At 40.3% G+C, this 26,769-nt stretch overlaps 1 protein-coding gene across 2 annotated transcripts in view; it reads right to left on the bottom strand.

Moving 5' to 3' along the window:
- pde4ba (phosphodiesterase 4B, cAMP-specific a) overlaps window positions 1-26,769 on the bottom strand; it is a 111,299-nt gene that overhangs the window by 76,449 nt on the left and 8,081 nt on the right. For both annotated transcript variants that reach the window (XM_018754080.2, XM_018754081.2), the window contains 2 exons: window positions 10,079-10,174; window positions 3,118-3,356 (listed from right to left, as the gene is read on the bottom strand). In XM_018754080.2, the coding sequence (XP_018609596.1) occupies window positions 3,118-3,356; window positions 10,079-10,120 (281 nt within the window). In that variant the 5' untranslated portion in view covers window positions 10,121-10,174. The remainder of the gene's footprint in view (window positions 1-3,117; window positions 3,357-10,078; window positions 10,175-26,769) is intronic.

Below are 26,769 nucleotides of genomic sequence, written 5' to 3'. Positions count from 1 at the left end.
CTTTTCAACGGCCATCACCTCAGAGCTGACTAGAGTGGAAGGAGGGCAGCACGTCACCCTGAAGGAGTCAGTATAGAAGGCAGCTGCAAGGCAACATGCCGTTTGCGGTGTACAGCGGCGTGCCATCGGAAGCAGAGCACAATCAGAAATGCACATGGCCTTGTTGCTAAGCAGTGGCTGAGTCCCATTTTGACCTGAACAAACAGGGGCAATTTTAACACCAAGACCTACCACCTTGCCCATGTGGAGGTTTCTCCCTTGAGACAGGAACACATAGGTAACTATATAAATAATGGCAGATCTCTGGTGTAACTGGTTTAAGAAACCAGCCCTATGCCCTGTAGGTGGCAGAACCTGTGCAGTGACCTGGAACAAGGACAGCTACTAATAACCTCAAGAATATAGATACTTAACCTGAATGTGGTTGTATGACCAAATACACCAGAAACCACACATTTTTCCTCTGGACAAGTCTATCTACAACAGTAACTAAACCAGTCATTACACAGCCTAAAGAACTATGTAGTGCAGTAACACTGCTCAGTGACCAAAACGAAATGTTATGTGCATCTTTCTGAAGTGAAATAAAACGAGATATCCAAAAACTTACAGTACGTCTCTTCAACAAATGTGCTGCAATGATCTGACACGACAAGCTTTCTACCATAAATTAAGATGTCTTGCTAACTCATTTTACCATAAATAAAAGAGCTGTAAGTCGCTCATTTCATCAAAACCTCACCTCATCAATGACACCGCCCTCTTCTGGTTGATTATTGTTACAATTATCAGGACAGATTTGAGGCAGCTGCCTGACACTTCCTCATACAAGCGAGGCTAATTTTTAATGCATATCTATTTACACAGCATAAAACTGAAAAATAACAACAGCGTACTTAACGACTGATGAAGACGCAATCACCACATGAGTCCGTCAAATGGGCCTCATTAACCTTGTGGCACCGTTGCTTGGTCCCAATGGGTTTGTGGTCAGTCATGCCCTTAAAGATCTCTGGCTGCTGAGGCTGCTGGGATGCACACTTGAACAGATGACACTGATGAGCACACAGCCAGTTCAGGGCAATGGCCATCTTTACCTGCACAGGTAACAGCTGGACCTGCCCCACAAAATTCACCTCATTAAATAGAAAACCTGAACTGCAAAACCAGGAGGAGGCATCAAGCATCATTACACATATTCCACAGTTACAAATGTGAATTACACTGGGAGCACTCTGGCAGCAGCAGGTAGCATAGCATTTACAGACATGGACTTGATACCCGAAAGGCACCAGTTCAAGAAATTGAAAGTATTTAGTCTGAATTTCTCTAGTAAAATAACCTGGTGCACAAAAGGGTCTCTTAGAACAAAAGCATCAACTATTCAATTCAATTTATTTTTATAGAGCGCTGTTCTGAACAAGGTGAAACAGAACGCTGAACAAAGATCAAACAGTAAAAATCAAGTGCAACAATAATAAGAAAAATAAGAATAATAACTCTCAAGGCAGCGGTGCAAAAGCCCCCTTGCTGATTGTGAATTGCAGTGAACCATGTTTGGCCAGTAAAACACAGACACTGCAGTTACCTTAAGGAATGGCCACACTGTGCTGTTACCCTGGTTTTACATAAGTGTTCTATCTTTTCTGATAAGAACATGTACTACTCACGTTCATGTTCTAAAAACAGACATTTCATATCCATGCCATAGAAACTCTAATTTAGACGATATGTTCCTGCCTTTCATCTGCAAACCAAACACGGCTTTGAATGTTTTGTCTGCATATTGAGCTGGTGGAAGTGTGTGCAGCTCAGAACCTCGTGCCACATGGGTCCACAGGGAGCATGGAAAGCAACGCAGCATGACAGAGATCCTCTTCCACTTGGGCATGTTCATGTGATGAAGGGTTTATTCTATAACTCAAACTCCTTATGTTAAGAAATACGGAAAACAAGCGATTAAATGAAGTGGAAATGCAATTAAATGGAAAATAACCTCTTAGGTGCAGAATCTGTCAACAGCAATTTCTAATTTGATGCCCATATATTTAATTATCATACTATTTAACAAAAGAAACTGATGTTGTCTAAAAGCACACCTTCAAGCTTACATTTGTCTACAGTTCTTCAGGGCTACATACTGTAACAACTTCCTCTACTTCGAAATTTCTTAGAAATCTCATTGTTGTTACGGGTACTGTACAATTCCCATGGTTAGGGACTCATTCCTATGTCAGCTGTAGTATGAATTTCTTAAAATGTGAATTAAAAGCATGCTTATTTCATATACGCACTTATTTTATGTTTTGAACTTATTTGTAATTAATATTTTACACCCTGTTTAAGATTTGACAAATAATTAGCATAATCTACATGTATGACATCATCCTCTATGTACTAATGACCGAAAACCTTTCCCCAGGTGTTTACGATCCACCAAAAATGAACTTTCTTGTCACGCACAGCATCCCCTTAGCACATGCTGACCTGTCAGATATTCATGTAAGTGGAGTTTCTTACCCAAGAGAGCATCAGAGTCCCCTGAACAAAGTGTTCTACCTGACTCACTTGTGTGCAAATGCATGTCTCTGGCTTACATCTCATCTGCCACATGTCAGTTTGTACAATTACATTAGTTTTTTACAATAGTAAATTAAGCATGATGCTCCAATCTCCTTTAACTGCATCATCATAAGCGCCTGTTAATTTTCCAAATGCTCGGCAGATGCATAAACCTTAAAAACTATTAGTGACATCAAAGCAACTTGTTGATGAAAGTCTGATCTGCGCTGTTCTCTTAAATTGAAAAGTAAACATTGGCTTAACAGGCAGACTCCAGTTATTAAGAGACTGTTGTTTGTAAACTTCAATGTCCATTGGGATCACAGTAACATACCATCTGTTTGAATGTAGTGAAGCTCTTAAAAGAATATAAAACAGATAAATTAACCTCCTTGACTGAGAGACTGAGGGATGAGTTTTCAGCTTAGAGAACTAAAACCTGTTCTGTCTGCAGTGACTCAGGTTGTTTTCCCTGTTGATAACAGCACTTATTGACAGAAGACACTCGGTCCAGTTCATCAGAAAGCAGGAGGAAGTAGACGCTTATATCCTTACCCCTCGGGGTCCACAGGCGTGATGTCTATGCGTGGTGGGGCGATGAAGGGCAGCGTAGTGGGTCGCGGGATGAAGTCTTCATCAGGAGTGCGTGGCCTCTCCATCTGCCTCCAGGACAATGGGGGCAACTGCAGGTTTCCCGAGTAACGCCTACGCCCCCTGCGCAAATCCACGCCCAGGGTGCAAGTGTGGGGGGCAAAGGATTCCGTTGGGCTGCAATCTGCAGCATCTTTGCCATCCTGGGGAAGCAAGAGGACAGTTTATACCGAGAAGTTTTTTACAATTTGAAGGCATCAAATAATAGGACAACTATAAATGATGTATTGGTTTCCAGTGGAAGAAAATTCTGACACGCAGAGAATGCCATCCTGTATTGATTCATCGGAAAATGCATGTATCAGCTCAAATTGCAATTCCTATCCAAAACTATTGATTATTTTGTAAAGGATTCATGGATCACAGCACAAAGCCCTGAGTTAACTTGGAAATGTGTTATCATGCGGTTCCTCAACATCTTATATTACGATTAATTTTTGCTGTGACAAAGGGGCCTTAAGGTTGTCTCATTTCTGAACACCTCTACATTATGAATCATTTGAATATACTCAAACAAGCAAGATTTTAGTATGAATCAACTCTTTACAATGTGTATTCCACACCACCGTCTTGCACTTCACGAAATCAAAGTGCACTTCATGACCACTAGCAGCACAACTTGAATCTATGAAATGTACACTAGAGGGAGTCATAAGCCTTGGATACATGTCCAGCATTACAATAGTGGTGGCCTCAGTTTGCACGGTTAAAACAGGAAACCCAAACACATTCAACACCTGATCGAAGAGAAGATGGAGCAACACACACTGACCAACAAGGGATGTCCTGGTCATACTGTCATGTGTAACTTTCCCATGTAAAATAAGCTGCTTGTTGAAAAAAGAGCCAGAGGTACAGCTTTTGAAACAAACACTGGTTGTGTGTTACTCTGGTAACACTCAGATACTGTGGTGGTGGCACTGTGTATTATTGTGCATTTGATGTACACTATTAGGTGCATGCCGGGGGGTGTGGTGGTGCAGCAGGTTCAGCTGGTGGCTGCTGTCTGGTAGGTCTGGGGTTCGAGCCCTGGTTGGGGTGCCTTCCAATGGACGGGTGTTCTGTCCTGGGTGCGTTCCCTCCCCCTTGGCCTTGCATCCTGTGCTGCAGGGTAGGCTCTGGCTTACCACAACCCCGCACGGGACAAGCAGCTGACAATGACATGACATGATGCAATGGACATGCAATTGATTATTGACCATTAAGTTCAAGAAAGGCCTTCACACACTACCAGCTTGAGGTGGACATTTATATTTATTCACTTAGCTGACACTTTTCTCCAAAGCAGCTCACAATGTTAAGCTAACTACATTTACTTAGCCATTTGTACACCTGGGTAAATTTTACTGGAGGTACACACAATTACATTGCCTTTCATCCACCACTTGTGCAATGCAGAGTAACAGTCGTCTGCAACCTATCCTGAAAGCAAAGGAAATGAGGCAGTGTACACCTCACACAGGATGCAGGGTGTGCACGCACACACACAGATACACCACTGCTATCTGTTGTGCCACCTGGAAGAAGAAAAAAACCCTTGATGTCAATGCAATGATCCTAAATGCATGGTTAACATGATAAATGTTGCATCCTTCAGAGAGCAGCACACCTGCACCTGAACAGAGCAGTGAAGATTTGTGAACCTCCCCTTTACAAGAGGGAGTTGTGAAAGCAAACAGCAAGTACAGTAGCCATCAGCATGGGTGCATTCAACAGACGTTGGTCTTTTTAAAGGAAACAATTCAAGGCCTAACTGTACAAACCACTCAGGTCCTCCCCCCTTGGGTGGGCTCACCTAAGCCAGGCGAGAAAGAGAGCTGGAAGTGCAAGGACTTTCTGTTAGTGCTGATGGGGAGACAGGGGCAGAAAGGGGGGTTAAAGTGACATGGACAGAGGCAAGGGTTTACAATGGTGGGCAGATGACCATGGTACACATGTAACAGGGGAACCAGGAGAGACTGGTGTTAGTCTGGATGCACTCTGAATTGAGCCACTGGATGTGTATGAGTGGGAGGAGACAGTGTGCCCGTGTTCTGTAAGAATGCTGCCTGTTTTACATACTGAAAAAGCAGCAAGGACACTCAGACAACATATGTAAGCACAAGTACACACACAAAGAGTCAAAGACACTTCATGGAAATAACTGCCTTCAGTGTACAGAATAGACAGGACCAATACACAAGCAGGGGATGTTAGAGACGTGCAAACAAAACAGTCTGTGTATCACTGATTGCACCAACCCTGAAAACAGAGCAGACACCCAAAAAAGACCTCAATCACTCAGAACTCAATCAACCCCTGTATTATACATACACCCAGCATAAATATGTTGTCCCTATTGCAGTGGACGGAGCAATTTCATGTTTCAAAATTTGCATAATTTTCATTTACTTTAGGAATTGGACATATGGATCACAAAATATCAATATGCATTAGCCTAATATATAGACAACAAATGGTAAAATTTACCGGTAGAAAATGAGGAGGACCTACTGAGTGTTCATCTCATTTCACAGCATCCAGACACACAGGGGATTCTTCCCACTGCTCAATCACAAGGAGCAGCAGTACCGTGGGATTTCTCTCCAATTACCATCACTGGTATCCAATTACTTCCTCGTTGTTCCCCCAGAATGCACTCAGTTGTACTAGCTACACTGTCACGCTGTGATAGCCTGCTTGCAGCATTCACCTCTTCGCATCCCGGAGAATCGCAGAGCGTGCTGCTCGGCTTTGCTTACTGGTGTTTCCACCGTCACAAGCAACGAACTGGCCTGAATGAGCCCGAATGAACAGTCCTGAGCAATCCATGTCATTCAGCACAGAAGACAGCCTTTTTGAAAATTTCTCAAATAAAAAAAATCCTCCTACATTTAAGATTATTCATTTAACAAATTAGAGTACGGCAACAACAAAAAACGGAACCGCCAACATCGCAATGACGACAAAAGCACTGAATTGCCGCAAGGTCACAAATCACAACTGTATTGGACAGATGCTTTTCCCCTTTTCCAGCTACATACTTTTCCCACAATTTCTTCCCGAACTTGCAGAGAGAGGCAAACTGAGGACTATTTTCCTCCGAAGAGAAAGGCCAGAGGCCCTGCAGCACCAGTGGTCAGTGTTACACTGGGACATGCCATCAGCCTGCAAACTACTGCATTGTTCCACACACACTTGCGCAGGCTTGTACTGGTCACACAAGGAAATACAACGTACTAGGAACAGCATTGAGGCGCCATCTGGAGCTCAGTCAAATCCAGCAGACCACAAAGAGGACTGGTTGGCACTCGTGACATAGCACTGAGAGGAAGTTCAGAGCACAGGCAAATTCTCGTTCACCTATTATTTCAACAACATCAGTGGTGCTCCAGCAGGCAATATCATTAAAATACATTTTACAGCTAGAAGTTTTTCATGGGACCATGAAATCATTACATACTACCTTGATGACGATCATGGTACACGGAGGTTTGCTTTATCTCCTTCCATGTTAAAAACTATTTTATATACAATATACATATTGAGGGGGCGCGGTGGCGCAGTGGGTCTGGGGTCCTGCTCTCTGGTGGGTCTGGGGTTCGAGTCCCACTTTGGATGCCTTGCGACGGACTGGCGTCCCGTCCTGGGTATGTCCTTATGCCCTGAGTTGCTGGGTTAGGCTCTGGTTCCCTGCGACCCCGTCTGGGACAAGCGGTTCTGGAAGTGTGTGTGTGTGTGTGTGTATTTATACACCTAATGGTATTGAGGTGCAACACATATTATATGTATGTATATTTTAATCTAACTTTTATTCATTGTTTTTTTTGTTGTTCTTTCTGTTGCTGGTTTCTGAGGGTTGCCACACAAAATTTCATTGTATTGTATACAATAAGGGGGTGCGGTGGCGCAGTGGGTTGGACCGGGTCCTCCTCTCCCGTGGGTCTGGGGTTTGAGTCCCGCTTGGGGTGCCTTGCGGCGGACTGGCGTCCTGTCCTGGGTGTGTCCCCTCCCCCTCTGGCCTTACGTCCTGAGTTGCCGGGTTAGGCTCCGCGACCCCGTATGGGACGAGCGGTTCAGAAAATGTGTGTGTGTGTATACAATGAAAAGAAAGTATCTTAATATTTTCACCACTTTTTTTCTAAGCATAAGGGCATCAGTGTAATTCTTACATGTTTCCGCCACTGATAATAATCAATGATTACCTGCTGGCAGGAGCAAAAGCCCACACACCTTTGTCCATTATCAGGACAGGGGTCAGGGAGCACAGCCCTGAGCATTTTGCATGAAGAATAAAAATGTTTTAGAACGCATACAGCTGTGGCCAGGCTGCTGCTAGCAATGTTTGTTGGCTGCTGCGTGGGCTTGCATTATCTGGAGATCTCGTTTATGTGATTTATGAGCCTGAATTGCGTCGTGATGAAAGCAGCCTTCAACCGCACTTCAGAAAGGCTTAGTCGTTCAATCTGCACCTAAGGCGATGGCAGGATCAAACCTCTTCCAGGCAAACCAATCAAACACTGCTTTATCCACTTTGTTTGTGGAGTTTTTCATATGTATTACTTACTGACTGCTTGTTCACTGACTGTACAGATCAGACCACAGGAAAAGGAGCAGATGTTGACAATGAGGTCTTGCAACAACTTTTGTCAAATTTATAGTATTTCTGAGGTGGCATTTGAGCATTTTCATCTAATTTGATGTCCACTTCTGAAAAAAAAACACTGTTTAAATCACATAAAGTAAGGTTTTCAGTCTGAATATGTTGTCATTATTAAATCTGACTGCTACATAAGTCACAATAAATTAGAAATTTTCAGATTTCCAACAACATTCACTAATTTCACTGGCAGAAGCAGCTGAAATGAAAGATTTTTTCAACCAAACGTATGAAAAAGCATCAAGAGGCTTTAGTAATGTGTAGTAACTCAAAACCAATAACACGGAGCTGCCAGGAGCCAAACGTCACAGCTCACTTGGGCCATCTAACAACATGTCCAGGGGATTACTGATGCAGAGTACTAGAAACCAAACAAAGCTGTACATCAGTCATTACCATTGTAATCCCTAAATAATTCACCCTACTGCCAAGCCTTTGGAAACATGCTACTCCAAGTCCTTAGTGACTCTGGAAAACAATCAGATTTTAGAAAGGACCAATTTGTAAGTGTTAGTAGTGTTATAGAGATCACCTGCCTTGTATATTTATTCCAGCCACAGCACATACTAGAAGTGACCTCATACACACAAACACTGAGGCACTGTGGTAAAGCTAGGTTGATAGGGGAAGGGACTGAGGTTGGTGGACGGTTTGTCCCAGACAGCCCAAGCTTTGGGGTTTACAAGAGCAACCCAATCACAAAACGATTACGCAGAGAGTTGGGGTTGCCATGGCAACCCTCCGGCTGCACATACTTCAAAAGAAGAGCTTGAGTATCGTGGTATAAGAATGGCAAATAAAAAAGGAACAAATGTTTCTCTCCCGACTGCCAAAGTCATTCCTCTCCAATTTTTGCAGTCATCGAAAATACAAGTTCTAGGAGGATGCACTCCTGAGGTTGATAAACATTTGCAGAAGAACAGAAGGGGATTAACCCTGCAACAAAGAAAATATATACACATAAAAATACATCAAAATGACCTTCCACTGATAGAATCAATTGATAGAAAATGGTATAACAAATAAGACATGTTTAAATTGCACAAGACAGTGTAGGTCAGTCCATGCCAATGCCACTTGAAGAAGACAGAAAAAGTTTTAACTGCAATGTAGAGCAACTGTTTTTTTTCAGGTTCCTGAGTGGAGGTCATCACAGTCACCCATCCAGCCAAGCCTCCATGAGGGTCCCCTCACACTACCTGAGAACATAAACTTCACAATAGTACCTTCAATATTCTAAAGTCCAATGACCCCCAGAAATCAACACAGTACTCCCTGAAAAAGCCCTTCACTGGAATCCTGCTCCAATGTTCTTTTTGATTTTGCACTGGATCTTCATGTTTGGTTTATTAATCTAGCAAAGAATGAATAATTCAGAAAAACACAGTTGTGCTGCTGACCCAGATGGCGTATTCATTCACAAACACGCTATTGCACACACTCACTCAGACATACAACATATACATACGTATAATCTGAGAGTACGAGAAGTGAGCTGGAATTTGGCTCTCCTGTCAGACTAACTGTAGGGCTTAGTTTGAGAAGAGACCCATGGTCAGAGTAGGAGCCAGGGCACGAATGAGATCATGTGAATACTGAGATGCAAAATATGTAGTGCTGGGACTAGTGGAGAGACCAGGGACCTGATAGAACTCAGATGAGGTAAAAGATGGGAAAGCGTGATGGGAAGAGGGAAATGCATACTGTCAGTGCTGAAGGTATCAAGAATCTGAGAGTGAAGTGGAGCCATTCAAAGCAGATTCTAAGGATGAAATGGAACCATTAAAGGCTGAAGCTGTGAGTACATTAGAGTTCTTCAAAGCTGAAGTTGAGGATGAACTGGGACTATTCAAAGTAGAAGCTGGGGATGACTTGGAACTGTTCAGAACTGAGTTAATCAGGAAGATGTGAGTAAAGTGGATTTTGGAAGTGAAATAAGTAAAAAGCTGAAATGATCTTAATGATGAGGTGAGCAGAAAGCTGTCAAACTTGTCTAATGACACATACTTCACCTTAAACAGACCTTCTTCATGGAACTGTGCCTCATCAGAGCCCACTTTGCTTAGTATTTTTGGAGGTCTATGGTTCATTTAGCAGAGGACAGTATCTATATGTCCTTTACTTCACTATGTACTTCAGAGTACTTCCTAGGTACACCTCATCTGGAGTGGGAGTGGACAGCAGACAGAGGGAGATGGCATGGCAGAGGGAGATGGCATGGCTCACGTTGTTGGGGGTCACCATCAGCACGCTTCTGCTCTTCCTCATCTTCTGTGCGGTGATCCTCTAGGCTTCTCAGTGTGACTAAACCCACCGGGACACCTATGGAACATATATACATGAGATTTAAAACTGGAACAGATGAAAATGGTTAACCCTCTCCAGGCAGACGTTGCAACATAGCATCAGTTGGTACAGATTTTTCCAACTGCTAGTATTAATTTGGCCCAGAGAGGGTTAACAAAATGCTCTACATGTAAAAAAATCAAATGACATTAATTAAAATTATGATCATAAAGTTCTGAACTAACCGCAATCTTAAAACTTAACAGGTTTAGCAGTAATTGAAAAAAGATCATCTACTTATACCTTCCAATAAATTACTGACTTGCATGTCACTTTGGGGAAAAGAATCTGTTAAATGAATAAATGTAAATGTTAATGTAAATACACTGAGTACTAATATAAATAAAAATATAGACTGCAAACTGTTAGGTAAGTACCTGGATAGTAGATCTACGAATTAGCTTTACTCAGTCAGTAGGTAATGTGAAAGTTTGCCAGATGGTCAGTGTTTTGTTCAGGACATCAAAAGCAGATGGTATCAAGCAATGACTTGAAAACAAATTAAATAATTACTTTATTGCAACTTTCTAAATATTGTGTAACTTAAGCTATTTAAGTGATATTCCATGGGTGATTCTGACATTTAATTTCAGGTTAAAAAAACAGTTTATGTGAATAGATAGCTAGCTAGATACCCAACAGATGAACAGCGACAGAGCAATTTCCTGTAACAGGTTAACTTCAGCTGGATGTGGATTTCACATCCTCAAAAGTTACACTTAACATTAAATTTCAAAGGTAAAATAAGCTTACAGTAATAGTACAATGTTAACAGAAAATTTGTCAAAATGAAAGAAAATTTACCTCAAAAAATACTTTTGTGTACTGCCCTCACTCATAGTTACTTCCTTGTTTACAAGCACATAAAATAAGCATATTAATATTAACTTACTGTAGTGCCCCCCTATGCAGGTAATATTGGAAACAGGATCAAGGTTTTAAGAAAAAGCTCTTTATAAACCACATACATCACATTTCAATTATCATCTTGACAAAGACACCCCCAGACAGTACAAAGTAGTCACTGAAGACCAGAAAGTTCCCCCAGGCCTCTCTAAGCTCCCCTACTCGACACAATGGTTAGGAGGTCACCCCTTAAACCCCCCAGAATTCCCCAGTGGCAAACTAAGCATAAGCAACATAACAACCAGTCAGAAAGGAACACAGGACTACATTCAGGAATAGACACAAACACCAACTATTTACATTAATCTACATCAGCCCCCCTCAGCACCATTACAGTACTAAACAATACCTTTGCAAACTTTATAGAACTGTGTCCTAAAATCAGATGTTCAGTCAAAACAATCCAGCAATTATGAGCAAATTCAAATACATGTATACTAGAACAAAAACATTTTTACAGTATTTTGGCTGCAGAGGGCATAGCTCATAGAATTAAAATTCAAATCCCACCTCCTGCCATAGTAACCGTGAGCATGGCCCTTACCTTTAAATGATAACAATCCTGTCCCGTATAAATGAGAAAATCATTTCAAGTAGCTTCACATTGCAAGCTGCTTTAGAGACAAGTATTATGAGCTAAAGTAAAAAGAGGTCCAGTGATTACTCTTTCAGGTTGCAGTTCCTGGCCCTCTTGTCACTTCTCTTAAGCAACCTTACTATAAATACCCTGTAGCATCAAAGGGTAAATTGTTGTAAAGTGTGATTGTTAATGTGTTACATAAAAAATAAATGAAAGATAGTGTGTGACATGTGCATATTCATGAGCTTAGACTGAATATGATGCCACTAATTTTCACCCTATACCAATCTGCTTGGCAACTCTTCTGTTGTTCTACATCAAGGGGAACACTGCGATTGACAGCTAAAAATGGCCAATGAAATCCGCAGAAGAAGTCAGCTGACTGGAAGAAGGTGTTGCTATTGGTTCATAGTACAAGGAACTTGATTGGTTTGAAGGAGAAAATGTTAAACATGAAATGTTCTCAAGTAATGTGAAAAAGGTCACAAGAATGCCCGAGTCAGTGTGTGTGTGTTTACAAAAGTACTCCGGAAATTTAAGAACAAGAGACAAAACATAGCTTGTTTCTACCCAGCAAAACTGAAATCCAGATAACCCTAACACAAAAGAATATTTCCTCTAATTTATTATCTTATTGAAACTTTAATACAGCTGTTCTAGCTACAGAGATGTTAATTAATGTTAGCCATTTAACATTAGCTGTCCAGCAAACTTACATGAAATTTATGTAGTTTTTACAGAGGTCTGCTAGCTAACATGATTCTAATCTATCTTTTAAATTAATTACCACAACCTGACTATTTATTGTGAGGTTCTAAGTATATTTTAGTGCTGTTATTTGCAATTACTGAGTCAACAACTTGGTGCTAAGAAGGTGGGGTTTGTGTACTAAGCTTGTTACAGTTATTTACCAGTTATATAGCTGGTGAATTTTAATGGGAGCAGTTAACAGGTGCAATCTAGTTCAAGAGTATAATACAGTAGGTATAGGGATTTAAGCCCCAATTCTCTTACTGAAACTCAGGGCTCAAACCACTACGCCAACTACTACATCCATGGCTAAAGTTAGGGTTTCTTGTGCTGTGCCATTTAAGTAATGTGCCCATCCACTGTCAATGACATCTGAGCATGTACTTGGGTACAATCATTTCTGCAACTATGGAAGTTTTCATAACGCAAATTTGGTAATACACTATTGGTAAATGAACAATGTCAGTATAACGCCCAACATGTTTACATATTGCAACACTGAGTATAGTAGCTGAACGCAAATTAACAAGCTGAACACAGCAACCCACCGGAGGAATACACATGGTAGCACAGTGTGTATGTGTGCTTGCACACACAACTGTGCATTTCTATGCATACAAATGACTCTCATTTCTCCCAAATACTTTGTTTTGGAAGTTTTGATTGCGGGGTTCTTTTGAATTTTCCTGTTATTTTCACAAAATATTTTTTATTACCAAAATTGAACAAGCATGGTAGCACGAATGTGCCTAAGAAGAGTGCTGGTGATAAAATTTTGATAGTGAATATAAAAGAAAAGCTTTAAAACTTAAAGAAAAGCTTTATGATATAAAGCATTCTGAACAAAATTAAAGAATATGAAATCTTTTGCACAACTGGCAAAAAGGAGTCAATATTACATTCAAGCTATGAAAACATTTTTCAATGTAAAGTCCTATATCTTCTTTACTATTTGAAGTAATACAAAGCAAAGACTGAGTCACAATTGAGCTGCATAAATAACAACAGACTGAAGAGAAAACATAAGTTTGAAAAGCTTCAAATTGCTGAGACTACAGTTAGCCTTCTTTCGATTTTCCACTTCCAATAAATTAAAAAGCACTACCATAAACACGCTAATGTCAATAGGAACTTTAGTGTTTGTCCATGGAGCAAATATATTGAACAACTAGCCCATTTATTATTCATGATCTTTAATAATATGTATGCGCTTTCATAACAGTAATGGTCCCATTTTGAAAGCCCTGTAATAATACATTCCTGATAATTTTCTTCAGTACTGAAAATAACATTGGTTTTTAGAACCGACAGCCTGTTTTGTAACAATATCCTAGTGTTTATCTTAGTTCTTGTCTGCCTAATGTTATTTTGGTCTCCTCATCTGTGATTCTTCCTAGTGAAAGGATTTTGTCTGTTTATTAAGTATTGTATCATGCTGTACTCTGGATTCAGATGAGGCAAAGAAGATTGCACGAACACCTTTCATTATGAACGCCTACTGGAACACCGGCACACAGAGAGAAGGATAGGCGCAAACACAAGGAAATAATGCTCACTGTCCGGGGACCCCTTTTCCTCAAGGATCTTCACCTCAAGTCAGCCTTCCCAGCCTGCTTAGCACCTCTCAAGCTTTCCTCCTCTCCTCATGCTGGCCAACAGCCACTCACCCCCTTATATTCCCAGTGAGCCCCACAGCAGTTGAACAACTAACCCATATTTTGCCCACAATTCTCAACCAGTCACAACGAACCCATTTTCCCGCTACAACATGACACTGCTCAGTAACGTAGGTCGTTACTGTCATGCCCCCCACGGCTGCGCAACAGGGAACACCTGCTTCGAATTAGCAAGCACAAGCTTAAAAAGGGGCTGCGGAACACAGCCCGATGCGGAACCTTGTTCAGCCTTGTTGATCACTTGCGCTCCTAGTCTTGCACCCCGATCTTCGTTCCTCGCCCTGCTCCACGCTCCTCGCCCTGCTCCTCGTCTCCGACTCACTGGTTTGCCTGTTCACTCGCCTGTTTCTTGGATTATGGTTCTTGGATTTGCCCCTTTGGATTCTGTTTGTACATCGGTGACCCTGTTCCCTGACAATGTCTACTGAACCGCCCCTTGACCAAGCTTCCTGTGCCCCGCACTTGGGTCCGACGCAACCGCGCCGGGGGAATAGCATGACAGTTACAGTATGAATTAAACATAAAAGAACAAGGGTAAAGAAAGTAGGACAAGGGAAGCACAAAATAGACAGGCAAATACTTTCCATTTCTTTATGCAACTAGACATTAAGTAGTTTTGCTGTAGGGAGTGTACAACATCAAGGCTCTTATTGAGGCCTGAAATTTCAGGATGCTGGTGACAAGTCACACAGAACCAATGGCTGCAGGAAACTAAATAATAAAATAATAAAATACAGAAAAGAATTAAAGGCACGTTCACATTAGCCATAATCATATTACCACAAAGATTTGCTGTTGTTTATGCATGTTATAATCTCTGTGGATCTCATCACCATTTATCACATTCTTATGAAAACTGGTACTAAGTCAATACATGGGGTTACACATCAATGTTTACTATGAATAACATTTTATCTGATTAAGTACTTGACTCACAGATATGTGTCTGTTTTGATATTCTGCCTAGAGGAAGGTGTTATGCAGGGATTTGCTATCGTCAGCCCTTATCCTCAATCCCTAGTAAGTTGTTGAAAAAGAGCTTCCAATTAAAATTATAATGTCTCATAGTATTCACTACTGGGAAGTACTACATACATAGCTAAGAAAGAGCTTGAAACCTAATTATACATGGTGCACAGTGTGCACTGCATTTCATGTGTGACATTTCATGTGTGACTTTTATGCTCTTCAAAACCTGATTTTCCACACAATAATTATAACTGAATTCTTGCTGAGTACTTAAAAGAAACTACTGGGATCATTTAAAAATAAGGTGAATTCATACCTGTGAGAACTCATTTTAGCATGGAAATCATATATTTTTCCACACAGCATGTTAGGTAATTTGAAACATATGTTAGGTGTCAATTAAACAGCTTTCATTAAAAAAAGAAAAAACACTGCAATATTCCAGGAGCACAACAAGAGTCAACTTGAAAACACTACTGACACATTTGTCTTTCTTCAACTGGTACATTTAGCAGAACAAATCATGTCAGTCAGGCATGCAGTATGTACCTACTCAGCTATTTCAAAGCACAGGATGAGAAGTACATGAAAAAAGTTTGTCACTTAACATTCACCTTCACTGCTCTATACTGTTTAATACAGCTCTTTGACAAGAATCTCAGTTAAGGTCATTTTGTCATAAACACAGGAGGGTTCATATATCACCAGTCTTACTATGTCCATTATACCATTAATTATTTGTAGTATTGACCTGTTAACTCCACAAGAATGACAATACAAAGATATTTTGATTAAGTGTGAAATGATCAGAAATTTCTGTAGTAATTAATATATAGCCAATTATCTATTTTTCTGATGCTCTTGTTCAGAGCTCTGTGTCACTGGGTGAGAAGAGTGCTCTATAAAAATAAATTGAAATTTATCTATATTTAGGTGAACAAGAAAAACACAAGTCAGTGAAAAAGACAAAATTCTTTAAGAACAAATATTTATGAGGTTAAAAATTAAGTACAAAGTACACTGACAGTCAAAGTAAAAAAAATGACATTGCATGGCTGTAATAGAAAAGGATAATATAATAGTTTTATCAATAACACTCCAGGCATCAGAATATATCAGGTAATTCTACCTTTTTCCCCTGTCACATAAAAAATTCTCACACACACACACACACACACGGGGTCGCAGGGAACCGGAGCCAACCCGGTAACACAGGGCATAAGGCCGGAGGGGGAGGGGACACACCCAGGACAGGACGTCAGTCCGTCACAAGGCACCTCAAGCAGGACTCGAATCCCAGACCCACCGGAGAGCAGGACTGTGGTCCAACCCACTGTACCACCGCACCCCTCATAAAAAATTCTCCACATATAATTAAAACAATTTTTTAGACAGGATTAAAAGGAATTGTTTCCAAGTGACGTTGTCACCTCTGTCGTCACTGCCATTATGATATAAAACTGGGATTAGAAAAAAATAAAATCTGTGTTACATAAATATAATACTGAAGGTAATCTTCAATAAATGTATCTTTTATGTTTAAATGTCACTGCAGGCTCATAATAGCTAACATGGAGCACCTTGGACTCTCTAGAAACTGGGAGTGATAAGTGAAGTGCTGAGGATCTGGATACCTGAGAGCTGTGGGACTCACATGAAGAGAGTTAATGTGGAAGCATTTCCAACTAACAGAATGAAACACCTCCAATAAGACAAATAAAGACAGCAGTTCTGGCATAAAAATGGAAAAATGTCTGCACACTTACAGTACTGCTAAACATGCATGGCAAAGTGGTTACAACTTCCTGACCTCAATGCCATGGTGCCACAGAGTCAGGTCTGAACAGATTCTCTTAATAAAAATTCTGACAGAGGATAAAGCTTTGTTAAACTGGTATGCTGTAATACACACTGGATTCATTAACTTGCTGTTTAGTTCACGACAGAAATACATTCACTTTCTAAGCTTTAGAGAAAATACGCAGAAGAGATATATGGGTGATCTTTAAAAGAATAAACATTTAATCTCAAAACCCTTGTAAATACCATAAAAATGTATAATTCTCTCTATTATTGCCCACAGTTTCAAAGACACACAACTGTTCTGTCAAAAAAAATGTATGAACAAATGTATCTGGATTAATCTACACTACCATTCCTTGATGGCATTCCTGTATGGTTGGAATGTGGATATCAACCTTGATCCCAGATTTAATTTGGAAGTACCAACTGAATACGAGACAAAAAATTACAGCATCAGTAGGATAAAGCAGTGAAGCATTAATATCTCCTTTCTACTGTTATTTTTTTCAATAATCTTGACTCAGCATGAACAGTGTGTTGTACATAACCCTAACCATCAGTGGAGATGATTCTTATTAGAGACTTTCCCTTGTTTGCAGGCTGTCGTGCAGCTTTAGTATCAACTGCACATCAACAGTGACTCAAGAACAAGCCACGCTGACATGAAAATAGGAATCGGACTCTGTATTAGAAAGTAGGCGGTGAACTTCACAATGAAGTTACTTAATAACCACATCACATAAACAGGAAGAAATCTTGTGCACAAGGTCAGGCTGGGATATTATTGTGTAACCATCATTGTTCCTCAGGATTTTTAGAACAAACAGGAATAGTGAGAACAGTAGTTTCATTTTGAAAGCTGTTCTCACTTTGAAACTCACTTCGAAGCAATCATTTTTTACAGCATCTCAACTGCTTCTGTCCTCGCTTTGGTACAATTTCATTTGGCTGTGGGAGGAACTGTAATGGCACAACAGTATTCTCTAAACCATTTAGTGTATCTAGGCAATAAAGTACATCTAGGCAATCTAGGTAAACTATTTAATCCTGCTATCACCGATATATTAAGCTTTCCCAAGACAGCATAATGCCCATTAGGATGTTCCATACAACAACTTTAAATAATAAACTTGTTCTGGAAATGACTGTTCAGATTTTGCGCGAATGAAGCTACATCAGTTTACTTAATACTTCTGACTCCAAGGTCCTTCCCTTTGTTTTGCAATAAATACTGTAGTTAAGACCATGCGATACAGTCAAAAGAGGGCAATGACTTCTTTTGCTTGACCCACACATCTCTTCATACTAAGTAATTATTATTACAAAAACAAAACACAACAGACTAAGAACACTTTAAAAAGCTTATTCAGTTCACCAAACTCCTGAATTATGGTTCACTATAAGCTTCCCAGACAATGCATCATAAATGTCCAAACTATACAATCAGTAGCAGATATAACAGCTACTTTTAGACCAAGATAAAACAATGCCGGGAAGTGTCTGAGGTTTATGGAGTTTGGCTCTACCCATTTTCTCTGTGTAGGTTCTCCTGGGTTTCCTTTGTTTTTTCCACACTTTTGAAAATCACTACATCCAGGACCCAAACATCTACCTGTGGGTCTGCAGTTTTTTTGTAACCTTTTGAGGATATTCTTTGAGGAAAACCTCTCAACAGCCTGCAATAAAAAACTCAGAATGAACTGAGAATGAACTAGACAACCCGTGTAACCAATAAATAAATGGCCATACGATGAAAGAAAGAATTCACCAGAAAACTTTGGATTTGGTGGAAGTAGTTCATAAATGGGCTCCTCTATTATCCTTTATGTTCCCTTTTGATGATTAATTGACAAAATAACAGTTTTAACAGTTCTGGTTTTACACATGCACTACATAAGCACAGCAACTATTGTGCATGCGTTTATCCTACAACATCCTAGTTCTGTCCGCAGTCTACTATTTATTCCTGACACAGACTCTAGAACACTATGGTCTTCACTGTACATGAAGTTACTGGAAATGGATGGAGACGATGCTTCTTGTTAATACACTGGTTCGCCTACTGCAGCGTGTCCTGTTGAGAAGAACAGCCTTTGTGTTTGCTGTGCAAAGCAAACACAGAGGCTGTTCTTTCGAACACCTCAGGGCTCTGCCTTGTTCTTATCAATCAGGATACATAACTTTACATGACATTCATAATCAAATGATCTTTCTCCAGGCACATTTATTATCGCTTATATAAGGACATATTTGAAAGCACATATTTGTTTAAAAATCAGATAATTCTGTTGATAGAAGAACAAACTAAAATTAAACTAAATTGGGTCTAACAGTCAATAAATCTTCGCACTCTTCAAATGAAAACGTGTCAATATGGCACAGTTATTGTGCTTGCTTCTTAAATATAACCTTGGGTGAATTAATGCCAGAATCAATATGCTTAAGCTAAATGCTTGCATTCATCTGAATCGGTCTCAGTTAAGTGGAAGAATGCAAGGACCTTCAGTATATTTCACAACTGAAGATCTCTGTATAAGAGGCTTTAAACAACACACACACACACACACACACACACACACACACACACACACACATTTTCAGAAGCGCTTGTCCCATACAGGGTCACGGGAACCGGAGCCTACCCGGTAACACAGGGCGTAAGGCCGGAGGGGGAGGGGACACACCCAGGACGGGACGCCAGTCCATCACAAGGCACCCCAAGCAGGACTTGAACCCCAGACCCACTGGAGAGCAGGACTGTGGTCCAACCCACTGCGCCACCGCACCCCCTGTGCTTTAAACAATAGCTTTTTGAAAAAATATCACTGCGAAGTATGCATTTTAATTTCAAAGTGTCCTTATATAAATAGGAAAAGACAATTTCCCATGAATACAGTGAGCCATGAGCCGTTAGTACAGAATACACAAGCAATAATGCACCAATAACCTTTCACAGCCACAGATTTTCCACGTAGAGGATTATTCAACATGAAGAAAGTGATCATCTGTACACAAATTTTCCTTACAACCCACACTGCACCTCCTTGTGCACCATCTCCATGACTCCTGAACCACGCAGTCATCTGATATCGTCTTCTATGCCATACAGTAGAGGTGGCCCTAGGACAGATCTAACCTCTCACAGGTCAACAAGGTCAGCTCATTTTTCCCAGGGGGAACCACAGCAGCCAGATCCACAAACCTAGGGGACCTCTAGTGATTCCTTGACAAGTCTTAAAGGGCGATAAACACAGTAATGCAACAGAATAATAGCGCTCCCCATAATATTAGAGCTCTGAACATCACCACAGGGTAGGATGTTATATTGTTTCTTAGTGAGTGTAAACAAGGACTACATGGTCTGTAGAATACCTCACAATACTATATAACATCATTGCAGCAACCCTGACATAAAAACAAATCATTTTCTAATGAATGCTCTTAATCTCCTCCAAACATTCTGCAATTATTCCAAAGAGGACATTGTGTTTCCACTTTCTTAGTGTCAGGAGGGCAATTTAAACATATACGCGAGGAACATTATGCACAAGCTCTCCACCTAGGTGTCCGCTGTGTGGGATACCTCTATGGGGTTACGTTGCCAACTGGATAAAGCAAACAAACAAGAGAGTCTCCTCTGGGTCCTCTGAGGAGCACCCAGGGGGACTCTCGATGTTCCGTTTTTCAGTCCCCCAAGGCCACTGAATCTGGAGCGCGAAGAAAGCTGGCCATCAGTAACGATTTACATTATCTGTGATGGAGCATCAATGCTGTTACTGTACATGTCAGATCCAATCCATCTGAAATGGTGGATGTAGGGTGTGAATGCTGTGGAAAATAGCCAGATTAAGTTCGTTTTGATGTTCGGTGTTTGAAAAAAGTGAATTTTTGGGCTTTTTCATCTCCAGTCCATGGATTTCTTTCTGCAGGTCCTGCTTTTTCATTTCTAATTGGGAAAGAATTACAGGAGAAAAAATGAACTCTGCAACAATAAAGCTTTGGCCACAAACAAGTGTACCTTTGCACATAAGATCAATACATGCTAAGATTTCTGTGGGACTCCTCAGAGTACAGTCAGAAAATTCTGGCAGCAATTTCCAGCATATTTTGTTACATTTTTTGCTGGCCAAACTCGGAGCGATACTCTCTCGTGATGCTGGGCAGCGACAACGATCTGCATCTCCAAGTCTGTCACGTACTGGTGTGTATTAGGTGTATTAAATGTATTTTCGACTTATGATGGGTTTCAGGGAACATAACCCCATTGTAAATCGGGGACCACCTGTACTCCATTTCCTACCTTTCCTCACCTCAGTGCAAGCTCTTGCAACCTTTGGATCACGTGAGTCCCTGCACTGTAGCACATCCTTTGCCTGTGTCACACTGAACTCCCCCTTTAGGCTCCCAAAAGGGTAAGTTAGGTTGTTTTTCTGACCATACAAGGCAATGCGGCTCAAGCTTTAAGACACGGCAAGCCACCTGTGAAAGTGGCAGTATATCTTTCTCTTGAATGGCACAGCAGTCAATACTGGGATTTCGTAAATCAGAAGCGGCAAGAAAACTCTCAGCAGGTTGCCATACCGATTTACCCATGCTTTAAACTTACTTCAAAGCCCTGACTTATTCACTGCTGCTAGCCACCCTTCCAAACTCTTTGCAAGCACACACACACGCTGACTGAAACAGCTTGTCCCAAGTGGGGTCACGGCAAACCAGAGCCTAACCCGGCAGCACGGGGTGCAGGGCTGGAGGAGGAGGGGACACACACATAACAGGATGCCAATCCAACACAAAGCACCCCAAGCGGAACTTGAACCCCAGACCCGCGAGAGAGCAGGACCCAGCCAAACCCGCTGCACCACTGCGCCCCCTCACCTGAATTACCACTGTATGAATAAAAAACTACTCAGGTTACTTTGATTCAAGCTATGCTTTTTAATAATCTGAACCATTAGCAATGCTACCATCTTAAATGTGGATGTAAGGTTATTCCTGTTCTAAAAGCTTATTGAAAAAACTGAATTAATATTTCCTAGGGCTGGAACTCAGCTCCAGACAAACTGTTAACACATTTGACTCTCGTAACATGGAAAGAAACTTTTTAAGACTTACTCACACTCAATATTGTCCTCAGTGATCCCCCATTAGTTTCCAATATTGGTGAATAAATCTGGACAAAACAGTGAGCTCTGACTGGTCTACAATAATTTCTGATTGGTTTAACAACACAGAATGTGCAAACCTTGCTCCTGCCATTGCTCTATTACCCTAAATCAATAGACTGATCCTGAGCTTCATCAGTATAAATGGTTAAAAGCTGTTTTAGATGAATGTGTAAAATTAATGATTTGGAGACTTTGATTTCTCCACGGATCACAAACTGAGGGGTTATGACAGCTGACACTAGATTGTGAAATCCACAGAGGGAAATGGCTAAAAGTGAAGAAGTGTTGCCTTTAGTTCAAGGTTAAAGTCACTTGATTTGTTTTGGGAGAAACAGTGGCTGACAGCAAAAAATAACTAATGAAATCTAAAGTCAGCTAACAGAGAAATGGTGGTACTATAGGCTTGCAGTAAAAGTGACTTCAAGGGTTTTAAAAAACAAAAACACAAATTGCAGAACATTCATAATGAAAAGGGTATTATAGAAATTAAAGTGAGTATAAGTACTCTTTTTAAAGGATACTGTTGCTAAAACTTCTGAAAAAAAAAACCTCCACAAATGTACTTAAGCACAAGTAACGGACAACATGTAACTTGTTATTACCTACCTTGGATTAAGTGTGATTTCCACAAGGCCATATGATGTTCCAGCCTATGTTAACCAGACAAGCAGTGCTTGCAGAAGAATGTTATCGTTATTTGTAACAGCTGCATTTTTGTTCATCCATCAAGGAAGCACAAAACGCACATACTACCTAGGAAGCAAACATGGGAAATAATGCATGACTGGTTTAAAAAAGTTATTTTTATACACAAGCTAAATCCTTTTTAGATGATGCATGCAATCATGAATGAAATTAATAAAAACAATGTTAGTTAAAATTTATTATCTGAAAAAAAATGATTAGTGGCCTACAGTTGTAACAGTCCTTCTGGAAATGGCCTGTCAAGATCAATTGCGTCTTGGTCTGCTTGGAGCAATACTTCAGAAACGCTAGTTCAGTTTCATTATAATGCCAGTTACATGTAACTGTATGTCCTTAAAAACTGTAAAACACTGTCATGGTGAACAGTGGGCATGGAGTAAGCTGGAACCAAGTGTAGGGTTGTTTATTCGGTAATAAAGGACTAGGCTTGTTCTTGTGGTCGTGGACAGGCGAATGGTCAGTCGATCAGCGAGATGGACAGAGGCAAGGATCTGATATTGTGGTTGAGGGCAAAAGGTGAGCAGTTGTAACTAAGGAGACGTGGAGCAGGACTAGGGGATGATGAGGAACAGGACATAGAATGGGCAAAGCCAGGCAGGGTTTGAGACCGCAGAGGGGACGGAGGCTCCACAACTGGGCAGTGGTGGAGTGGTGGAGGCATGGTCATGACAAACACACAACTTTCTAGAGATTTTGGATCTAATTGGGCCATTTGGGTGTAGATTACGTTGCCTTCCACTGACCGAAAATTGCACGCAGAATCTATAAAGATCACCGCTTTGCAAAACAACAGACACGATGGAAGTGGGTGAACTGTAATGTTAAGTAGCCCTAAGGTAAGGTCATCAAAAGTTTAATCAAAACACATGATGGCTCTGTGCACAGAAAGTATATGAATCAGAGACAGATCATATTTATTTGTCCTGAAAAAAGTCCTTTGTACACTTACGTAATATATTTGATCTTTTATACTGAAAAAAGTACAGCCAGGCACCATGTTGATAAAATGTCACTACTATGTATTATGTATGATTAAATAAACCCAATGCCATTATGTTGCACAACGGTGAAAAAAATGAACTTTATTCCATTTAACTGTCTTAGCAGGATTTACTGAACTTGCCACTTGAATTATGACTAACTGAAATTCACCTCTTATCCATGCACATATGGCACATTTATTTTAAACAGCATGACACATTTATATAACACTGTGTACGTATGAAGGGTTCTCACAGAAATACCCCCCTCCTTTCTCAAATGTGTTTATATAAAGGTAACTCATTCTGGCCATCAGCCAGAAAGGCCCACATCAAGGCTATGTCAAATCGCTCACACACCTGAATGTAGACTCACTATGGGCAGCTGTGTTTAAGAGGAAACAACAAAAGCCTATTCAACAGCTGTGGTGCACCATTAAATGAAGAATTCAGTGACTGTTTTGCTGTGCTTTGGCTTAATCTGAGCTGTCCTAACAGGTGCTAAGCATAGTAAATAGAAGAGAAAATGGATATCCACAAGCCTAACATAAATAGCCACAATTGATGCCCTAATACATCATACACCTATCAACAGCCTGTGAAGTGCTGCCCATTTAAATCTCAAATTAGTGTTGAAACAGCGCATACTACCTAAATATTTAAAGAGCACATTTCTTTTGTATATTTTAATAATATGGCCAAGTTAAGGAGGAGAAAACCAGCACCTTCTGCTCTGATGACTTCACAGTGTGTGTGCCTGGACTACCCTGTTCTACACACCGGCTTCAAGAATTTGTCCACTACACTGTCCTCCTCAAACCAAGAATGTCCTTGCAGCGGATGTCTGTCTTTTATTCGGTCCTTGTTTTTGCTAAATGAAGCTTAGACAATCTGAGAGCACAAAACAAAATACACCAAAAAGCAAAACTGAAATTATGATAAGATCCAACCCTAACTTTTCAATGAATCAGGACCTCACTACTCTTCAGACTCGCTGAACTCACGTGGGCATTGTAAAATGTTCTTGAAATAGTATGGGACTAAAAGCGACTTCTAGCCACTATCCACTTGTTCTGTTACTTGACAGATGATGAATACTGCAGATTTTCTGCACACACTTCACTCAACTGGAAATTTATAATTAGTCAGTAATAAAACAATTACACGAGGGTAAGCACTCCTCACACACTGAACATCAGTTAGGCACCATTTTGAATTGTATCCATTATGTAGATGCCCTTATTAAAAGGGACATATTTTCATTTCTTTGACAAAGTCAATGAAGCATTATTGATAAAATTGAAATGAAGAGCACATAATTCTACTCAACGCTTGCATCTTTATTCTGGGAGCTGAAGAACCCTTAGAAGAGGCAAGCCTTCATTCTGGACCTCTCACATGTACTGTTGGTTACATAAGCACCACACATTTCCATTAATCAAGAACAACATGACATTTGATTAACCACACAGAATTGATTTGCACTGCCACAACTGTCTAGGCCACAAAAGCTAAACACTTATTTACGTGAGAAACTGTCTGCAATGTGTGCTACTGATCATCTCCCTTTTCATAACAAAGCTGCAGAGGTCAATACTAAAGCTGTTTACTGCAACACAATTAAAAAACTATTTCAGTTTCAACCAGGCAGGACACATTGCAGTTTTTCATGCCCTGCCAGCTTGTAACAGAAATTCTGTAGCTCAAAAGTAAGCAGTAATTTCTGCTGGGACTCTGTACATGAAAAGCACTGTGATGTACAGAACAAACACAATTTACCTCAACAGCTGTAATAAGAACACTTGTATAAAACACACCTCAAGAAGTAAATAATTTATTTACAAAAAAAAAAAAAGATTATGCTACCCGTTGCAGACTCAATTCTCATTATGCAACTGGTTTCAATTTGGTTTATTCATCCTACTATTTACTTCAGAAAAGTGTTTCATTTTTCCATGCTGTTACGCTAAGACAAATGTGAGAATTAAATATGACAGCTCAAAATGAGACATATTGAGAAATACAGAATAAAAAAAATTTTTAAAAGTAAATATGATTCTTCATTTTTCAGGTTTAGCCCGTTTACTTGTTTGTTTGCCCAGCTAACCCTAACCCTAATGTAATACACTGCTGGGATTTTTGTTGGTATTTTACTGTTAAATCTAAAAATTTCTGGAGGAAATAAAGCAGTTATTTACAATGCATAACGAACCACACTTGAAAGCATAGCTTTATGTAAAGGCACTTAAAAAGATGCTTATCTGTCAGGGGAAGAATGTTTCAGTTTCAGCTTTAACAGCATAGCAAGAATAGTAACAACAATAAGCTCAGAGTAGATTTCCAAAATTACCTGAAAAATATCATTAACCGTTATTTACCCAAGATGAAAAAAGAAATTGTGGTTTGTATATTAAGCTACCTACAATTATTTACCCATGTTTGCAACTGGACGTTTTTAACGGAACAAATCAGGGTAAACACCTTGATTGGGGTTCTATGGTTTCTTCAATTACCCGCTCTCTGTTGATAATATATGAAAAATGTTATTTTTATTTTACAATAAATCTGAGTACATAATTCTCCCTTCTAATTAACAATAAGGTTTACCACCAAATTAGCATAAAACTAAACTAAATGTAAACAACTGCAAAAACAGATCAATGCACTTCAGTATCGATATGCGTGCTGCACTGCACATATGAAGGGGCAGAAAGAGCAGAGGGGTCACTCAGCTCCTGCGTCACCATGCAGAGGAGCAATCTGCCCTACAGGCACACACTGCCGCCAGGCCAAGAATAGTCCAGCCTGATGCCCCAGAAAGGAGGAATGAATTAACAGTCATCATCAGACTCAGCTTCGGGCTATCCCTCTGAGAAAGGTTACTGTACTCCCAAGATCCAGGAAGGACACAATGAATGTTATACTAACCCTAAAAACACTGTAAATATCATGGGGCTGCAATTATAAATAAAGCATTACTGAGACCAGCATTTAAGCACCTCAGGACTGCCCAGACTTGCATTAGCTCTTTGTCTGC

Source organism: Scleropages formosus, chromosome 9 (genome assembly GCF_900964775.1).
Source record: "Scleropages formosus chromosome 9, fSclFor1.1, whole genome shotgun sequence".
Lineage (NCBI taxonomy): Eukaryota > Metazoa > Chordata > Actinopteri > Osteoglossiformes > Osteoglossidae > Scleropages > Scleropages formosus.
The sequence above is the reverse complement of the archived record's forward strand: the minus strand, read 5'-3'. Positions and strand labels throughout refer to the sequence as shown.